General features: G+C 42.3%; 1 protein-coding gene across 3 annotated transcripts in view; it reads right to left on the bottom strand.

The window, feature by feature from the left end:
- LOC144604070 (serine/threonine-protein phosphatase 6 regulatory ankyrin repeat subunit A-like) overlaps window positions 1-18,443 on the bottom strand; it is a 181,662-nt gene that overhangs the window by 62,516 nt on the left and 100,703 nt on the right. For all 3 annotated transcript variants that reach the window (XM_078418157.1, XM_078418148.1, XM_078418164.1), the window contains exons 9-11: window positions 11,434-11,512; window positions 5,005-5,119; window positions 145-227 (exon numbers count right to left, since the gene is read on the bottom strand). In XM_078418157.1, the coding sequence (XP_078274283.1) occupies window positions 145-227; window positions 5,005-5,119; window positions 11,434-11,512 (277 nt within the window). The remainder of the gene's footprint in view (window positions 1-144; window positions 228-5,004; window positions 5,120-11,433; window positions 11,513-18,443) is intronic.

The following is an 18,443-nucleotide window of genomic DNA, read 5'->3' as shown; positions in this document are numbered from 1 at the left end:
ATGTACCATTAATCAAAGTTTAGGTGGAAAATATATTAGAATTCACCCTTAAAAGAACTGGAAAAATACACTGATAAGACCAAATTTAGACGATTGGGATCCAAACATGAAACTGTAACCAAGATATTAAGTGTATTACAATACCTGAGGATAACAGCTTGCGACAGCAATCGGAAAAACCACTTAAGGCGGCTAAATGGAGTGGGAACATTCCATGAATACCCCGACTGGAGTGGAAGAAACAAAGTTTTAAGATATTCAAAATATTAGATAGCATAAACATTTCCTTTTCTTAATTAAAAACTTTTGCAACCAATTGTGAAGCAGAATTACTTCCAACATTAAAGGGTCATCACAATCAGCTTATTTAACTTATTGTATACCAATCTTCACTCTACCCCACTAATGAGATTATAGGAACTGTATCAATTAAAATGCAAGATATAGACTAATTAAATACAATGCACTGAGTTGGACATTAATAATCAATTGTAAATCAATCTTGTGAATAAATGAATAATAACATTCCATTATACTGTATTCAGATTTTTATCTTCAGAACCCGATACATGGCAACTGTATTTCATAGATTTGATTGTGACAGGATGTGGATTTTTTTGAGCAATGTGTTTTGGTACTGCATTTGTACAATGCATTTATATATTATCTATGCATCTCGTAAACAATCCTCAGTTGCTCCAAATATTGTTCATCCTATGAAATATAGGTTTACATTAGCAAAAATAATTAATAAATAATCTGGCCTATTTAAAACAGGACACACATACATTTGCCAATTTAACACATTTACATTTCTACACAAATGACACACATATAAAAAAAGGCATATGCATGGCAAAAAAGTTTAATAAGTAGACTAATAAAAGCCTATTTATGAAATAAACTGAAGCTGGTCTACAAATAGATTCAGAATAATGTGGTTAAATCACTGATGCGGCAGTTTGTGGCGATGGTGTGTAAAATTCACCATACCGTCAAACTTATTAGTTGAGGATGAAACACAAATTTCAGGAAATAATGAGCATACTCGAAGCACCATTTCCCCTGCTCTTGGAACACAATATTTAAAACTGCTTGTTGTGCTGGAGAAACTATTTTTTTTAAACGAGGGTAACAAAGAAAAGGGCAACCAAACTAACTATTAATTGAATGTATTTGAACTGTGATAAATGGTTAAAAGAATCTTAATTTGTTTACTTTGGAAAGATGATTCAGACATATATTTAAATATTCAGTATATTTAAAAATTCAGACCCAAAACGGAGTAAACTGAACCTTGCAGAAACAAGCAACTGCAGATGCTGGTTTAGGAAAAAAAGACACAAAGTGCTGGGGAAACTCAACAGGTCAGGCAGCATCATTGGAGAACATGGATAAATGATTTTTCAGGTCCTGAGCCTTCTTCAGCCTCGACCCGAAATGTCACCTATCCATATTCTCCAGAGATGCTACCCGACCTGCTGAGTTCAGACTTTACACTTCAGAGATACAACGCTGAAACAGGCCCCACGGCTCACTGAGCCCGCAGCGGCCAGTGTTCACCCCGTACACTAACAGTATCCTACACACTAGGGACAAATAACAATTTTACCAAAGCCAATTAACCTGCAAACCTGTATGTCTTTGGAATGTGGGGGGAAACCGGAGCACCCGGAGAATACCCATGCAGTCACAGAACAGAGAAACTGCGTACAGACTAGCTAGGCAGGATCGAATCCGGATCTCTGGCCATGTAAGGCAGCAAATCTACCACTGTGCCACTGTGCTGCCTGGTTACTCCTGCACTATGTGTCTTAAACTTAACTTTGTGTGTTGTGGTAGCCAGGAACTTCAGAAATCCAGGGACAGACTAAAATTTGGAAGCACCGTAATAAATCCACTATTCACATTACGCTGCACCTTAAGGTGACGATAAGCCTGTAGAATAGAATCCCCACCACATAAAAAAGGGAATAATTTAGATGTTCTAAGGAGGAACAAACTAGATACTTTCTTCATTACAAAGGATTTGCCAGATGGACTGCACAATATTTTTGGTTCTACAATTTCTTATGATCAGCTTGTTATTTTCATGTGTTTATTATGCATTCTTCAGGTTTTCTAGAGCAGGAAGTTAATATTGCAAAATGGTATTTGCTGGCATGTGCTTTACTACCAAGCTTCAGTTTTTTAATGAACTACCATAAAGAAGCTAAAGTCACCATTAGCGAAATAGCTGTGAACAGTCCTCCATATTGTATAAACATATATAAGATCTTGTGTTAAAATACTGCTCAGGATATTGGAATCTAATTATATTAATACACAAAGATAGACACAAAATGCTGGAGTAACTCAGTGGGACAGGCAGCATCTCTGGATAGAAGGTATGGGTGACGTTTCGGGTTGAGACACCTCTTCAGACAGTTCCTTCCTACAACATTTTGTATATTAATGCACATTACAATTGTCACATATGATTAATTATTAATCGTTTAAGTTTGCATATTTAAAAATCAGAATTAATTCATGCAAAATATCATTCATCCTTTCAGTCAAGAATCAGATACTTCATTGAATAAACATTTTGATATATCATGTTCTCAATATTTTTGACACAAATGGTCAGACCTGGTTTGAAGGCAAAAAGATGCATGCAAACTTTATGGTCACCTAGATAGGAAGATGGAGCAATCAGCCACAAAATGTGTAATGTGGTAATTCATTCTAAACATTAATGTTCTGCTGAAGAAGCATGCACAATTAACACACCTTCACCGTTACATTTTGGGGAGGGGCCATAATTAACATATCCTACTCCAGATAGCCCTTGCTTTCCCTCTCTATCCCCTCCCCCTTCCCAGTTCTCCCACTAGTCTTTCTGTCTCCGACGACATTTTATCTTTGTTCCGTCCCCTCCCCTGACATCAGTCTGAAGAAGGGTCTCGACCCGAAACATCACCCATTCCTTCTCTCCCGAGATGCTGCCTGACCCGCTGAGTTACTCCAGCATTTTGTGTCTACCTTTGATTTAAACCAGCATCTGCAGTTTTTGTTTCCTAACCATGAACATATCCTAAATGAGATTTAGTACTATACCCAAAGTCCATGGATACAAAGAAGTTTATGGATCAGCAGAAGAGTGATCTATGGCTACTGAAAAATATACCCAGAAATATGATAAAGAAAAAGCTCCATTTGGAATCCCTTGAAAAAGTAACAGTGCAGAATTATTAATAAAAAAGGTAAACTGGAAATAATTTTAAGAAGATAAAAAATAAAAGTGAAAATTGATCTGTGGGAAGAGTTATTCATGCAAAGCTAGAAATATAAAAAGAGTATTTAGATTACTGCATCAGTTTGACAAACCAATAGTCTAAAAATATTAAGATTGAGAAATGGGTGTTTTTGCAGTCTGCACTGTCATCGCTGCTTGGCAGAACTTTCAACTATCACTCCCACTTCCATGGATTCCTTCCCCTAACCTCTCAGCTCTCTTTCCCAAGCTATTCTGAAAAAGCTTTTCTATAGTCTAGCCCTGTGCTAGTTTCTCATTATTTCCTTTTATTCTCCCAATATTCCTGTTCTTTATCCTTTGTTTCCTTTTATGTGTTCTGAGCATAAAAAAGCTGACCTAAAGTTTTTTTTTTCCAGTATTCCTATTTGAAATGTAAAAATATGAAATAATTTCAGTGTAATAAGTAAAAGTTAATTAAGAAACCTCCTAAATGTCAGAGAGCTCTTAGCCGTTGACCATGTTAAATAACATTGTTTTATTTTCATGTAGATTAGTAGCAATCACATTTTTGGTTTAGAACATTCCCATTGCCCAAGCATATTCCATCTTCCACGGATTTTTAATCATTTGTTTAATCCTTAAAGGGAATGTTTAATAAAAGTGTGCGTAATTTTGGTCAACTGTTTTCAGGATCATCAATACAACAAGAGTTGCAAATAAAAAAAATTGAATAATTCCAAGATTTAGAATCTCATGTTTTGAAGTTAGATTAATTGAAATTCATTTCTGAGGGAATGTTCAGGAGAAAGCATGAGTCTGTGTAATGACATATAAAAGCAGGTTTCCAGGATTTGGTTCAATGAATGGAGAAAGGACATATCAGGGTTACAAACAACCATCTTTATTATAGCAAAATACAGGGGAAAGCATTAAATAAGCAATAAATCTCACACTGTTCTGCCATTAAGTCTTCACAATATGAGTGGTGACTGGTAGCAACAAGCCTCTGCCTTCTGCCCATTGGAGACTCCTGTTTGCGATGTCTGGTCTGGAGAACTCGAGGGTCCTGGCACCGTTCTGGATCACAGTCTAAGATGAAGTCTCTCTCTCTCTCTTCCCCCCTAGGTGAAGTCCTGTGAGCTTGCTCGAAGTATGCACATATAATCAATAAGCTCACACTGCTATCCTAATCCTAAATGTTCTTATTAGTTCTGAAAACAAGGGTTATTTATTCCATCAGGCACACAGGCAGGTTTTCGATGTCTCTTAGAAAGAAAAAAATCTCATGCTTTTGCTGAATATCCTTGCAGGTGACCCAATGATTTATTAGTTCTTCTATGTCCATCTTAGCTGAAAATCCTGTTTAACCCTTACATTACATTCTAGCACTTTTAATGGGGAACAAATCAAATGACTATACATTTGACTGTATGGTCAAATGGCATCCTTAGCATGGGTTGAGTTAGTTGACCATGGCAATTGTAGTTGTGGGGTGAATGATTGATAGTTCTCCCAATGTGATTTAGTGATGAGTGACCCCTTTGGATAAGAGAGAAGAAAAAAATGTCGGAGAGGGAGAGTGAGAGCAAGAATAATCCCTAATCTTCATCACCATCTAACTATTTATTCCTCGTGTATATGCAGATTAAAATATCACTTGAGAATAGACTTGAGTTCAGCAGCAATGATTTCGAGAGTCAAATTATATTCCAAGACTACTCAATATCCAAACAAGGCATTAATTTTTGTCAATAGCTGTTACTCACTTTGCAGTGTCAGCTCCACTGGTGATTAGTGTGTTTATAAGTAGCTCATGTCCATATCGAGCAGCTATATGCAATGGAGTATTACCATTCTTATCTTCACAATCTATTTCTGCACCTACAGAAAATAAAGCAGAATGCATATATTATGAAGTATAATACATTTTTATTATATTAATACATTTATTGAAGCAAATATATTTTGTTACATACATTTCTTAGCATTGTTAAAAACATGTCAGGATTCTATTTCTCACGAGGTTGTTCTATTCTCTCAACCTTCACCTATGGGCTACATTCTACCAGGCCACATTCCTATAATAAATTTCTTTCTTGCAAATAATTTGTAGACATTTAATCAAATTTCTTGTTTGACTACCAGTTAAAAATCTAAAACTGGATCAAACATTTCATTTTTAAACAGCTTGTTGGCAAAAGAGAGCGGGAACAAAAGCAAGAGATGCAGGTAATGGTTAAATTAAATATTCAAGCAGATGAAAGGTTTCCAATCGATGCTGCTATACATTGTAAAATTTCTATTTCAAGATAGAAATGATCACACCTAGGAATATCAAACTGTTTATCTTCAAGATAAATGGAACTTTATTGCATGGTGACTAGCAGAGTTCCACATGGGTTGGTGCTAGGGCCGCTACTCTTCATGTCGTATATTAATGGAGGGCGTGCAGCGTAGGTTCACTAGGTTCACTAGGTTAATTCCCGGAATGGCGGGACTGTCGTATGTTGAAAGGCTGGAGCGATTGGGCTTGTATACACTGGAATTTAGAAGGATGAGGGGGGATCTTATTGAAACATATAAGATAATTAGGGGATTGGACACATTAGAGGCAGATAACATGTTCCCAATGTTGGGGGAGTCCAGAACAAGGGGCCACAGTTTGAGAATAAGGGGTAGGCCATTTAGACCGGAGATGAGGAAGAACTTTTTCAGTCAGAGGGTGGTGAAGGTGTGGAATTCTCTGCCTCAGAAGGCAGTGGAGGCCAGTTCGTTGGATGCTTTCAAGAGAGAGCTAGATAGAGCTCTTAAGGATAGCGGAGTGAGGGGGTATGGGGAGAAGGCAGGAACGGGGTACTGATTGAGAGTGATCAGCCATGATCGCATTGAATGGCGGTGCTGGCTCGAAGGGCTGAATGGCCTACTCCTGCACCTATTGTCTATTGTCTATTGTCTATTGTCTATTAATGATTTGGATGAGGGGATTAAAGGCTTTGTGGCCAAGTTTGCAGATAATACAAAATTAGGTGGAGGGGCAGGTAATGTAGGGAAAGCAGGGGCTCGGCAAAAGGACTTGGACAGGTTGGATGAGTAGGCAAAGAAGTGGCAGATGGAATATAGTGTAGCAAAGTGTGGAGTAGTAGGTAGTAGGAATAAAAGACGTAGACTATTTTCTAAATGGGGAGAGAATCCAGAAATGGGAGGTGCAAAGAGACTTGGGAGTACTGGTGCAGGATACCCAAAAAGTTAATTTGCAAGTCGAATCGTAGTAAGGAAGGCAAACGTAATGCTCACATTTATTTCAAGAGGGATAGAATTCAAAAACAGGGATGTAATGCTGAGGCTCTATAAGACACTGGTCAGGCCACTGTTGGAGTATTGTGAGCAAATTTGGACATCATACCTGAGGAAGAATGTTCTGGCTCTGGAGAGGGTCCAGAGGTGGTTTGCAAGAATGATCCCAGAAATGTGTGGGTTCACATATGATGAGCATTTGACAGCACTGGGCCTGTACTCGTTGGAGTTTACAAGGATAGGGGGGACCTCATTGAAACATACCGAAAAGTGAAAGGCTTGGATCGAGTGCGTGTGGAGAGGATGTTTCCACTAGTGGGAGAGTCTAGGACTAGAGGTCATAGCCTCAGAATTAAAGGACATTCCTTTAGGAAGATGATGGGGAATTTCTTTAGTCAGAGGGTGGTGAATCTGTGGAATTCTTCGCCACAGAAGGCTGTGGAGGCCGTCAATGGATATTTTACGGCAGGGATGGACAGATTCTTGATTTGTACAGGAGGAGTTATGGGGAGAAGGCAGGAGAATGGGGTTAGGAGGGAGAGATAGATCAGTTATGATTGAATGGCCGAGCAGACTTGATGGGCCGAGTGGCCTAATTCTGCTCCTATCACTTATGACCTTATGGGTAAAATGGGCAGGAAGTTCAAAGAATCCTTAATATTTTGTAAATTCACAACACACATCAAAGAATATGTAGTATTAAACAGTATTACACACATTTTCAAAAAGGCACAAGTGTAAAATTCATAGTAATATGAATTACTATGGGGGGGCGTGGCTGTGTTCTGCAGCTGCGGCTCACCGGCAGTCTCTCTGTTTTTTTTTGTGTTTTTTTGTCATTGTCGTTGTTAAATGTACGTTTTGTTTTATTTTTAATTCTGTGTATGTAGGGGGGTGGTGGGGGGGTTGGGGGAAACCTTTTTTCAAATCTCCTCCTCAACGGAGATGCGACCTTTACCGTGTCGTATCTCCGTTCGCGCTACGGCCTAACATCGTGGAGTCGGCGGCCTCCAGCTGGGATCGACCTCAAAGACTCCGGTCGCAGGGCCTGGACTTACCAACTCGGAGGCTTCGGCCGTGGGCCCTGCAGACCGCAACATCGGGAGTTCGCAGGTCCCTGGTTGGCGACCGCCTTTTGGGAGCTCCAGCCGTAGCAGCTTCGACCGCCCCGAAGCGCGAGGTACGATCGACCCGCCCGCAGGCCCTTCATCGCCCTGCGTGGCTCGGCCGCAGCACTTTCCATCGCCCGGTGGGGGCTCAGGACTTTCATCGGCCTGCTCGGCTTGGCCCTGGGACTTTCCATCGCCCGGTGGGGGCTCAGGACTTTCATCGGCCTGCTCGGCTCGGCCCTGGGACTTTCCATCGCCCGGTGGGGGCTTCAAAAGGTTGGGAGCCTCGATCACCTCGTGGCACCACGGGAGAAGAATGAGGAGGAGATAAGACTTTGCCTTCCATCACAGTGAGGGTGTGGCTAGAGCAATCACTGTGATGGCTGTTTTGTGTAAAAAATTATATCTGCGTGTCTTGTGCTTTTTAATGTCTACTGCCGGACCCTGACGTGAGAGGACGCTGGCGTTGTTTATTCGCCGCTTTTCCGTCAGGATAGTTTGTCTGTTTGTTTCTATGTTAATTGTTTTTGTAAAGCGCTTTGAGCATGTGATAAGGCGCTATATAAAATAAATGGATTATTATTATTATTATTAATATATTAATATGAATGTGATACAAATATTATCTGATAACTTCTTAAATTAGTAGTTTTGAAACAATAGTTGTTTCAAATATGATTCTCTTGATTCCAGCTGCCTATAACGTGGCATAAATATCCTTCTTTTTCCAACCAGTGTTTCAATATTATTTGTGAACCAGGGTTCCCTAACTGTTTCTGTTGACAGAAACATCTTGTTACTGCACTCTCTCAATCTCATTTTTAAAAGCCTCCCACTTGCCAAACATCCCTTTACCCGAAAATAACCTCTCTCAACTAACCTTTGCAAGTTTCTGTCTAATGCCTTAAAAAATAACGTTGCCCAAAGTGGAACAAGCAGCCAGAAGTAGTCGAGGAAGGTACAATAACAACATTTAAAAGTCATTTGATGATACATGGACCGGAAAAATTTAGAAGACTATGGGGCAAACAAGACGAGCTTAGATGGGGCATCCTGGCCAGCTTAAATTAGTTGGGCTGAAAGGCCTGGCTCCGCGATGTGTGATTCCATGACTCTAATTTATGATCAACTTGTGGTCTATCTTTTTCCATAATAATTACTTTAAAATAAACAGAATTATGGTCATGCATTTTCCAGCACTTGGCCCATTGCTTACTATGCCATAGCACTTCAATTACTCATAAAATATTGTGAGAATTCCTGGCTTCACCATTTCCTCAGGTAACGTGTTCTACATTTCAACCACACTCTGGATGAAAGAGTTTTTCAAGTCCCCTGTAAATCTACTGTTAGTTACCACAAAAGCCCTCTGATTATAGACACCTCCTTCATGACATACAGGTACATGAATTGAACCAGTAAAAGACAGTTGGAGAATATTAACAGACATACAGCAAGTAATTGGGAAGGCAAATGGAATATTGGCTGCTAATGTAAGGAAATGGAAGGGAAGAGCAAGGTAGACTTGCTATGACTATATAATTCTTTTGGTACTACACCTGAAGTACTCTATGCAGATTTGCTCTCTTTATTCAAAGGAAGTATATATATGCTTTGAAGGTAGTGAAGCAAAGGCCCATTAGATATATTTCTGGGTGAGGAATTGCATTATAACAAAAGAAAAAAGAAACTGGGCCTGTAGTGACTGGAGCTGAAAAGAATGAGAAGTAACATAACTAGATTATCAGATTCCGAACAGTTTGAGGGGCTACATGCTATGATTCTCCTCGTAGGAGAACTAAAATCAGTGTGTACTCTCAGAAATGAAAAGGAAATTCTTCCCACAGTGGGTTGTAAATATTTGTTCTCTACTCAAAACAGATTTTCTATCATCCATGGTTCCAGAGACTTCCCGTTTTTCTGGGCCAGCAGAGGTCACCGCGTCACGGCACTCTGAGAAGAGTCCAACGGTACCAGAATGGTCCGCCGAGTCAGCCAAGATATCAGCCCACAAAGTTGACCTCAGAAATTGGCTGAGGGAACAGATCTGCACGCTCCGGCCGGGTCAGAGCTCCAGAGCCCCGCTGGAGGGTGCAAATTGGATCCTCTGATCGGCCACGGAAGCCGACTATGGGAATGGATCTGCTGGCTCCGGCTGAAGGGGGAAAATTCAAGCCACTGATCGGCGTGGAAGCTCCCGATGAGGTCGAGATTGGCCACCAAACTCTGCCGAGGCACCACATTTTCAGGGGGGACTTACAGGGGTGATTTCAAGTGCACTGTCGTCATTTTAGTCGGATTAAAGTAGGTGCCGGACCATAAGTTGCTGGAAAAATCAGTGGTGGACCTGCATATAATCGGTATAGTAAAGATAGACAGAGAGGTGACTTATAGGAAAAGTGCTGCTGGGAAGGAAAGTATCAAGACCAAAGAGGAGATCAGTTGTGATCCAAAATGAATAGCAAAGCAGGTTCAAGAAGATGTTTGTCTACTCAGATATTATGTTCAAGTAGCCTGTCCTGATTCCAACTTAATCACACCTCAGTCCTACAATCTTAACTTGTAATGTTACCACTTTTAACCTATCAACCTTATGTCTCTTCTCTATCTGGTCTCCATCCACACTAATGCCACCAAGAATAAAGCAAAAGTCTGAAGGGTCTTGACCTGAAGCTTCATCTGTCATTCCCCCTACAAATGTTGCCTGACCCATTGAGCTCCTCCAGAATATTGCATTTGCTCAAGAGTCCAGCATCTACAGTTTCTTGTGGTCATGAATCGTGCCTTAAATAACCAGTCGGAACACAAGAGAGATTTACAGACTAAAATTTAGATTTTGCTCATAATTTGTAATTTAGGATTAAAATAATTATCCATTCATTCAGATATGTCATACATAGTATTTTTTAAAACAGCATATAAATTGCATACAGAAGGAATGAGTTTCTGCACTGGTGATTGAAATGGTTAAATTGGAGCAACATTTTTATAACCTAACTAGACCAAGTGGACCCGTTGGGTCCAAACCTCTCCTGCATTGGTGCAGAACCCCCTCCTCCCCTCTCATCCCCCCACCCCTCCCCTTCCCATCCCCCCACCCCATAACCCCTTTCCCATCCCACACCCTCCATTCCTCTCCCCCCTCCCCTCCCCCTACACCCTCCTCCATCCCCTTCACCCCTCCCCCGTCTCCCCCCCATCCCTCCCATCCCCTCTTCCTCCTCCCCCCATCCCCTCTCCCCCCCTCCCTTCCCTTCCCCCCCTCCCCATTCCCTCTCCCTCCTTGGCCCAACCGTGGATCCTTTGCCGGGCAGGGAGTGCCCCCGTGGCCGTGGACGGGCAAGGAGGGAAAGGGAAAAGGCACTGACCTCGGCCCCGTTTCTCCCGCGAGCCTCTCCTGCGTGTCGGGCGTGGAGCCGAAGCGTCTCCTGCAGGATCCTTTGCCGCCGCGCTGCACCACGGGAGGAAGGTCAGCCGCGGGGCACGCCGGGACAGGCGCCGGTCCTCCCGGTGGTTAGGGGGGAGCACATTTAGTAAAGTTTATTAGGTAAATTGTTTGTAAAAAGTAACAAAAGTGAGTTTATTCAAACCACGGGGGAATGGTGAGTAGAGTGGGCCTAAAATTGTCGTGCTGTCATCACATACCAGTACATCAAGAAGCTAAATTTCCTAATTTTATCATTCAAATGGTTACAGCTACTCAAAAATAAGATATAAACCATACAAAGAGTATTAAACTCATAAATAAATTATTGAAAAGTTTAGTAACTGCTTTAGCAAAATATTAGTTACCATTTTGGATGATGGTCTGTGACCTTGAGAATCTTCCATGAATTGCTGTCATGTGCAATGGAGTCTTCCCGTCTTTACTCTAAAACAGATTAAATCATATACAGTTATTAGCAACTTATAGTATAGCTCTATTTCACCATCACAATTGTGTCCAAGGTTCCACCAATCACAGTAAAAAAAAACTCTTTGAAAGATGAGATTTAATTTTGATTAGTCAATGTGGAATTAAAACGGTAATCCATTGACCAAGAAAAAATAAACTGGAGTTTGCTGTTCACAGGAAATACTGTGGTTATTATTTACATGGATTTTCAAAACAAATTTGAAAACAGGTTGTCCAGATCATTTCTGGCTAAAATTAAGATTTGTAGTATGAAGTAATGTGGGAACATGGAACACGGAAGTGATTAGAGCCAAACCTGGAAAGTGGGTAATAGAGGTTTCATCAAATTCTCATTTCCACTTGATGCATATATAAAAATAAACTGGACTTCAGAACAAATCATATATCAACATTTTAAGATGAAACAGATCTGCTCCTAACTGGAGAAGTACTGTCAGGATTTAAAATGATACTGCCTTGAAGGAGGCCATTTGCTCATTGTTCTTATGCCTGCTCTGCACTACAGATCTCTATTCAATCCATTCTCTTGTCCTTTACTCGTGGTTCTACAATTTCCCCTTTGTATCTGCAGTTTTCTTTTGAATACAATGTTGGAATCTCTCACAATCCATTTGCAGAGCATATTCCAGATTTCTTGTAAGTCAAAATGTTCACTCATGTAAACCCAGAAGAAAACAGTACACTGAACAGACTGATTTTGATAAAATTAATAATGCAATCAATGATAAAATTGAGATGCAGAAAGACAAAATACAGATAAAATCTTTACTGTTGAAGAGAGGGGTACACTTTAGAAACATGCACTTTATGAATGGAATTTGACTAAATATACAAAGATAATTGTTTATCATACACTTTGAACACAGTTGTAGAATTTCCAGTTTTCTTGATTTATGTTTTTAAGTGCGCATGCTAAAATACAAATCAAAAGTTTTCAGAAATAGTTTTACGATAAATTCCATTCATCATGCCAACCTGGCAACCCCATCTCACAGCCGAGACTCTACAAACTACCACTGTATCAGATTCTCAGACAACATTCCATCCACCTCTGCTGTCAGAACCCCCACAGGAATACTCCTTGTCTATCTGAATCAAAGCTTGTGTTCACTCCCATCTTTCCTGCTGCTTTGATAGTCTTAGTGAAGACAATAGTCACTTTACTGTCTCGTTGAGGTCCAGAATTCTAGGTAACAAAGTTAACCCTAATGGCAATCAGTTAAAGGAGAGTGCACGAGAGCCTGAGAGAGAGGGCATTCTGAGGTATTTATATATCTTCAAACATTATTCATGCATAGTGTGCATGCAGGTATTGCAAATTCGCCTTTAATGCAAGGATATTATTCTACAAGATCAGGGAAGTGTACGATATTAGAGGAAATCATGCTTAGAGTAATGTGAATTGGTATCCTTGCTTCCGGATGAAGAAACCTACCTTGATGGTAGCACAATTAAAATTCACTGGTTTGATTGTTAAAATAAGGAATGATTAATTGGACTTCCTACATTCTCGGACGTTTAAGAGGTGATCTCATTGTAACATTCATAGCAGAGATGACCAAGGGGCTTATTTCTTTGGCCAGACTTCAAAACCCTTGGGTCATAATCCCAAGATAAAGGATAATTTCTTTGGTCCAAGATCAGTAGGGCAGCATGGTTACACAATAGTTGGTAATGTTGCCACAGCGCACTTGGGATCCAAGTTTTATCTTGACCTTGGGTAGTGTGGAGTTGACAAATTCTCTCCGTGACCATAGGGTTTTCCTCAGTGCTCTATTTCCTGCTACATCTCAAAGATGTACAAACCATTCACTTGTCTGCTGGAAATGATCACTAGTGGAGATTGATGATAAAAATAATTAAAGGGGAGTTGCTGGGCGTCCGTGAGAAACTAAGTTCCACTACATGTACTACCAAGGATTCTGCAGCTTTCCTAAATGAGTATGCAACTGCCATTACAGACGTCATTGGTAAGTGTTCAGGGCAATGCGTGGAAAGCTGACAATACAAATAATCCCCAACTAGGAACCTACAGATGAACTGTGGGATGAACTCCCAGGTGGTTTTTGGTTCTTGGTCCTCCAAGATATTTCAAATGGAATTTAAACTGGAGGTGGCGGAGTATGGACTTAAGCAAGAAGGGCTTCTTGGAGAAGAGCTGCCTTAAATTTAGTTGCGTCTGGTTGAATAACTATAGTAGGGTGAAGACTATTCCATGCTTTAATTGTGCGAGGGAAGAATGAATTGCTATATGTCTTGATAGCTGGTATCTCAAATTGAATTGAATGCCCTCGTCTGCTCCTGATAGATTGGGTTTGGTGTAGATGTGGTAGGTGAAGTCCAATTCTGCAGCATTCAAGTCAAATCCCTTGCCATACAAGAAATCTACACCTGGCCTTCGTAAAGCCAACAAGCAGACCTCCCAACATTTGATTTTACAAATTCAGAATTTTGATGTCCAAAATTCAGAATTTTGATGTCCAAAATTCAGAATTTTACATCAAAATTCTTAATATGGCACGTAATGCAACTTTTCACCAAAAGAAGGTATGCATACATATGCCTTGCGCTACATTTATGTGTGAAAAATGACTATTATTTCCAACAATTTGTAGTTCTTGGACTACATGTACAATGTTAGGCCTATCATGAGTATATTCTGCTATTTATAGAAAGGTTATTGAACAGATATACTTTTTACAACACATTTTTTTGTTTTGTTTTGTTTTTTCTATTCACTTTTTCCTTACCCATCCCAATTCTCAGTATTGAAAAGAACAATGGTCATAAAATGTATGACTAAGTTATGAAGAAAGAGTTTCATTTAAAACTGCACATTCCTAATTTCATTGAAGACATACTTGCTCCAGTGGTCTTCAACAGCAAATCACAACGGTTCATGTCACCCCACCCCCCCTCCCCACTACCCTCCCACCCACCCCCATTCCCCTCCCCCCACCCCCCCTCTACCCCTACTCACCTCCCCCCACCCCCTTCTACCCCCACTCCTCCCCCTCCACCTCCACTCCCCCCTCCCACTCCCCTCCCTCTCACTTCATCCACCCACCCCCATTCCCCTCCCCCCACCCCCCTCTACCCCTACTCCCCTCCCCCCACCCCCCTCTCCCCCCACTCCTCCCCCTCCACCTCCACTCCCCCCTCCCACTCCCCTCCCTCCCCTCCCCACCCTCTCCCCACTACCCTCCCCTTTCCCCCACCTCCACTCCCCTCCTCCCCCTCCCTTCCTGTCCCCCCGACCCACTCCCTTCCCCTCCCCTCCCCTCCCCGTTCCCCCCACCTCCACTCCCCCTTCCCTCCCCCCTACTCCCCTCCCCTTTCTTCCCACCTCCACCCACCCCCTCCCCTCCCACTCCCTTCCTCCGACCCCCACTCCCCTCTCCCCACCCCCACTCCCTTCCTCCGACCCCCCACCCACACTCCCCTCCCCTCCCCTGACCCACTCCCCCCCCCTTTCCTGGACCCAGCACACTGATGCAATTATAAATAAAGCACATCAACACCTCTACTTCCTGAGACGGTTACGGAGATTCAGTATGTCGGAGAGGATTCTCTTGAACAGGTGTACATTGACTGGTTGCATCATAGCCTGGTTCGACAACTTGAACGCCCGGGAGCGGAAAAGCCTGCAAAAAGTTGTGAACACTACCCAGTCCATCATCAGCTCTGACCACCCCACCATCGGAGGGATTTATCAGAGTCGCTGCCTCAAAAAGGCAGCCAGCATCATCAGAGACCCACACCATCCTGGCCATGCCTGCTATCGGGAAGAAGGTACAGGAGTCTGAAAACTGTAACGTCCAGGTTCAGGAACAGCTTCTCCCCTACAGCCATCAGGCTATAAAACACTACAACCTCAAATAAGCTCTGAACTTCAATAGACTATTATTATTATTATTGCACTACTATTGTTTGTTTTTTGAGTATGTGTGTATACATATAAATATATATATATATATATATATATACACACCGATGAGCCAAAACATTATGACCACTGACAGGTGAAGTGAACAACATTGATTATCTTGTTACAATGGCACCTGTCAAGGGTTGGGATATATTAGGCTTTAAGTGAACAGTCAGTTCGTGGTGATGTTTTGGATGCAGGGAGTGTGATGCTCTGGACAATGTTCTGCTGGGAAACCCTGGGTCCGGCCATTTATGTGGACGTCAATTTAACATGTGTCACCTACATAAACATCGTTGCAGACCAGGTACACCCTTTCATGGCAATGGTATTCCCTGATGGCAGAGGCCTCTTTCAGCAGGATAATGCGCCCTGCCACACTGCACACATTGTTCAGGAAAGGTTTGAGGAACATGATGAAGTGTTCACGGTGTTGCCCTGGCCTCCAAATTCTCCAGATCTCAATCCGATTGAGCATCTGTGGGATGTCCTGGATCGACAAGTCCAATCCACAGTGGCTCCACCTCGCAACTTACAGGACTTCAACGATCTGCTGCATGTTTTGGTACCACAGGACACCTTCAGGGGTCATAGAAACATAGAAAATAGGTGCAGGAGTAGGCCATTCGGCCCTTCGAGCCTGCACCGCCATTCAATATGATCATGGCTGATCATTCAGCTCAGTAGCCTGTACCTGCCTTCTCTCCATACCCCCTGATCCCTTTAGCAAAAAGGGCCACGTCTAACTCCCTCTTAAATATAGCCAATGAACTGGCCTCAACTACCTTCTGTGGCAGAGAATTCCACAGACTCACCACTCTCTGTGTGAAGAAATGTTTTCTCATCTCGGTCCTAAAAGACTTCCCCCTTATCCTTAAGCTGTGACCCCTGGTTCTGGACTCCCCCAACATCGGGAACAATTTTCCCGCATCTAGCCTCTCCAACCCCTTAAGAATTTTATATGTTTCTATAAGATCCCCCCTCAGTCTTCTAAATTCCAGCGAGTACAAGCCCAGTCTATCTAGTCTTTCCTCATATGTAAGTCCCGCCATCCCAGGGATCAATCTGGTGAACTTTCTCTGTACTCCCTCTAAGGCAAGAACGTCTTTCCTCAGGTTAGGAGACCAAAACTGCACACAATACTCCAGATGCGGTCTCACCAAGGCCCTGTACAACTGCAGCAGAACCTCCCTGCTCCTAAACTCAAATCCTCTTGCTATGAATGCCAACATACCATTCGCTTTCTTCACTGCCTGCTGCACCTGTATGTATGTGGATATATATATATATATGTGTGTGTAAGAAAATAACTGCAGATGCTGGTAAAAATCAATTTATTCACAAAATGCTGGAGTAACTCAGCAGGTCAGGCAGCATCTCGGGATAAAAGGAATGGGTGATGTTTCTCTGTCCCCCCCTTCTCCTCCTCCTTCCCAGATCTCCCTCTATCTTCCTGTCTCCACCTATATCCTTCCTTTGTCCCGCCCCCCTGACATCAGTCTGAAGAAGGGTCTCGACCCGAAACGTCACCCATTCCTTCTCTCCAATATATATGTGTGTGTGTGTGTGTGTGCGTGCGTACGTACTTGTGGGTATGTGCATATATAGACAATAGACAATAGACAATAGGTGCAGGAGTAGGCCATTCAGCCCTTCGAGCCAGCACCGCCATTCAATGCGATCATGGCTGATCACTATCAATCAGTACCCCGTTCCTGCCTTCTCCCCATACCCCCTCACTCCGCTATCCTTAAGAGCTCTATCCAGCTCTCTCTTGAAAGCATCCAACGAACTGGCCTCCACTGCCTTCTGAGGCAGAGAATTCCACACCTTCACCACCCTCTGACTGAAAAAGTTCTTCCTCATTTCCGTTCTAAATGGCCTACCCCTTATTCTCAAACTGTGGCCCCTTGTTCTGGACTCCCCCAACATTGGGAACATGTTATCTGCCTCTAATGTGTCCAATCCCCTAATTATCTTATATGTTTCAATAAGATCTCCCCTCATCCTTCTAAACTCCAGTGTATACAAGCCCAATCGCTCCAGCCTTTCAACATACGATAGTCCCGCCATTCCGGGAATTAATCTAGTGAACCTACGCTGCACGCCCTCCATAGCAAGAATATCCTTCCTCAAATTTGGAGACCAAAACTGCACACAGTACTCCAGGTGCGGTCTCACCAGGGCCCGGTACAACTGTAGAAGGACCTCTTTGCTCCTATACTCAACTCCTCTTGTTACGAAGGCCAACATTCCATTGGCTTTCTTCACTGCCTGCTGAACCTGCATGCTTCCTTTCATTGACTGATGCACTAGGACACCCAGATCTCGTTGAACTCCCCCTCCTCCTAACTTGACACCATTCAGATAATAATCTGCCTTTCTATTCTTACTTCCAAAGTGAATAACCTCACACTTATCTACATTAAACTGCATCTGCCATGTATCCGCCCACTCACACAACCTGTCCAGGTCACCCTGCAGCCTTATTGCATCTTCCTCACAATTCACACTACCCCCCAACTTAGTATCATCTGCAAATTTGCTAATGGTACTTTTAATCCCTTCGTCTAAGTCATTAATGTATATCGTAAATAGCTGGGGTCCCAGCACCGAACCTTGCGGTACCCCACTGGTCACTGCCTGCCATTCCGAAAGGGACCCATTTATCCCCACTCTTTGCTTTCTGTCTGTTAACCAATTTTCTATCCATGTCAGTACCCTACCCCCAATACCATGTGCCCTAATTTTGCCCACTAATCTCCTATGTGGGACCTTGTCGAAGGCTTTCTGAAAGTCGAGGTACACCACATCCACTGACTCTCCCTTGTCAATTTTCCTAGTTACATCCTCAAAAAATTCCAGTAGATTTGTCAAGCATGATTTCCCCTTCGTAAATCCATGCTGACTCGGAATGATCCCGTTACTGCTATCCAAATGCTCAGCAATTTCGTCTTT

The sequence above is a fragment of the Rhinoraja longicauda genome, chromosome 2, assembly GCF_053455715.1.
Source record: "Rhinoraja longicauda isolate Sanriku21f chromosome 2, sRhiLon1.1, whole genome shotgun sequence".
In the NCBI taxonomy this organism is placed as follows: Eukaryota; Metazoa; Chordata; class Chondrichthyes; order Rajiformes; family Arhynchobatidae; genus Rhinoraja; species Rhinoraja longicauda.
The sequence above is the reverse complement of the archived record's forward strand: the minus strand, read 5'-3'. Positions and strand labels throughout refer to the sequence as shown.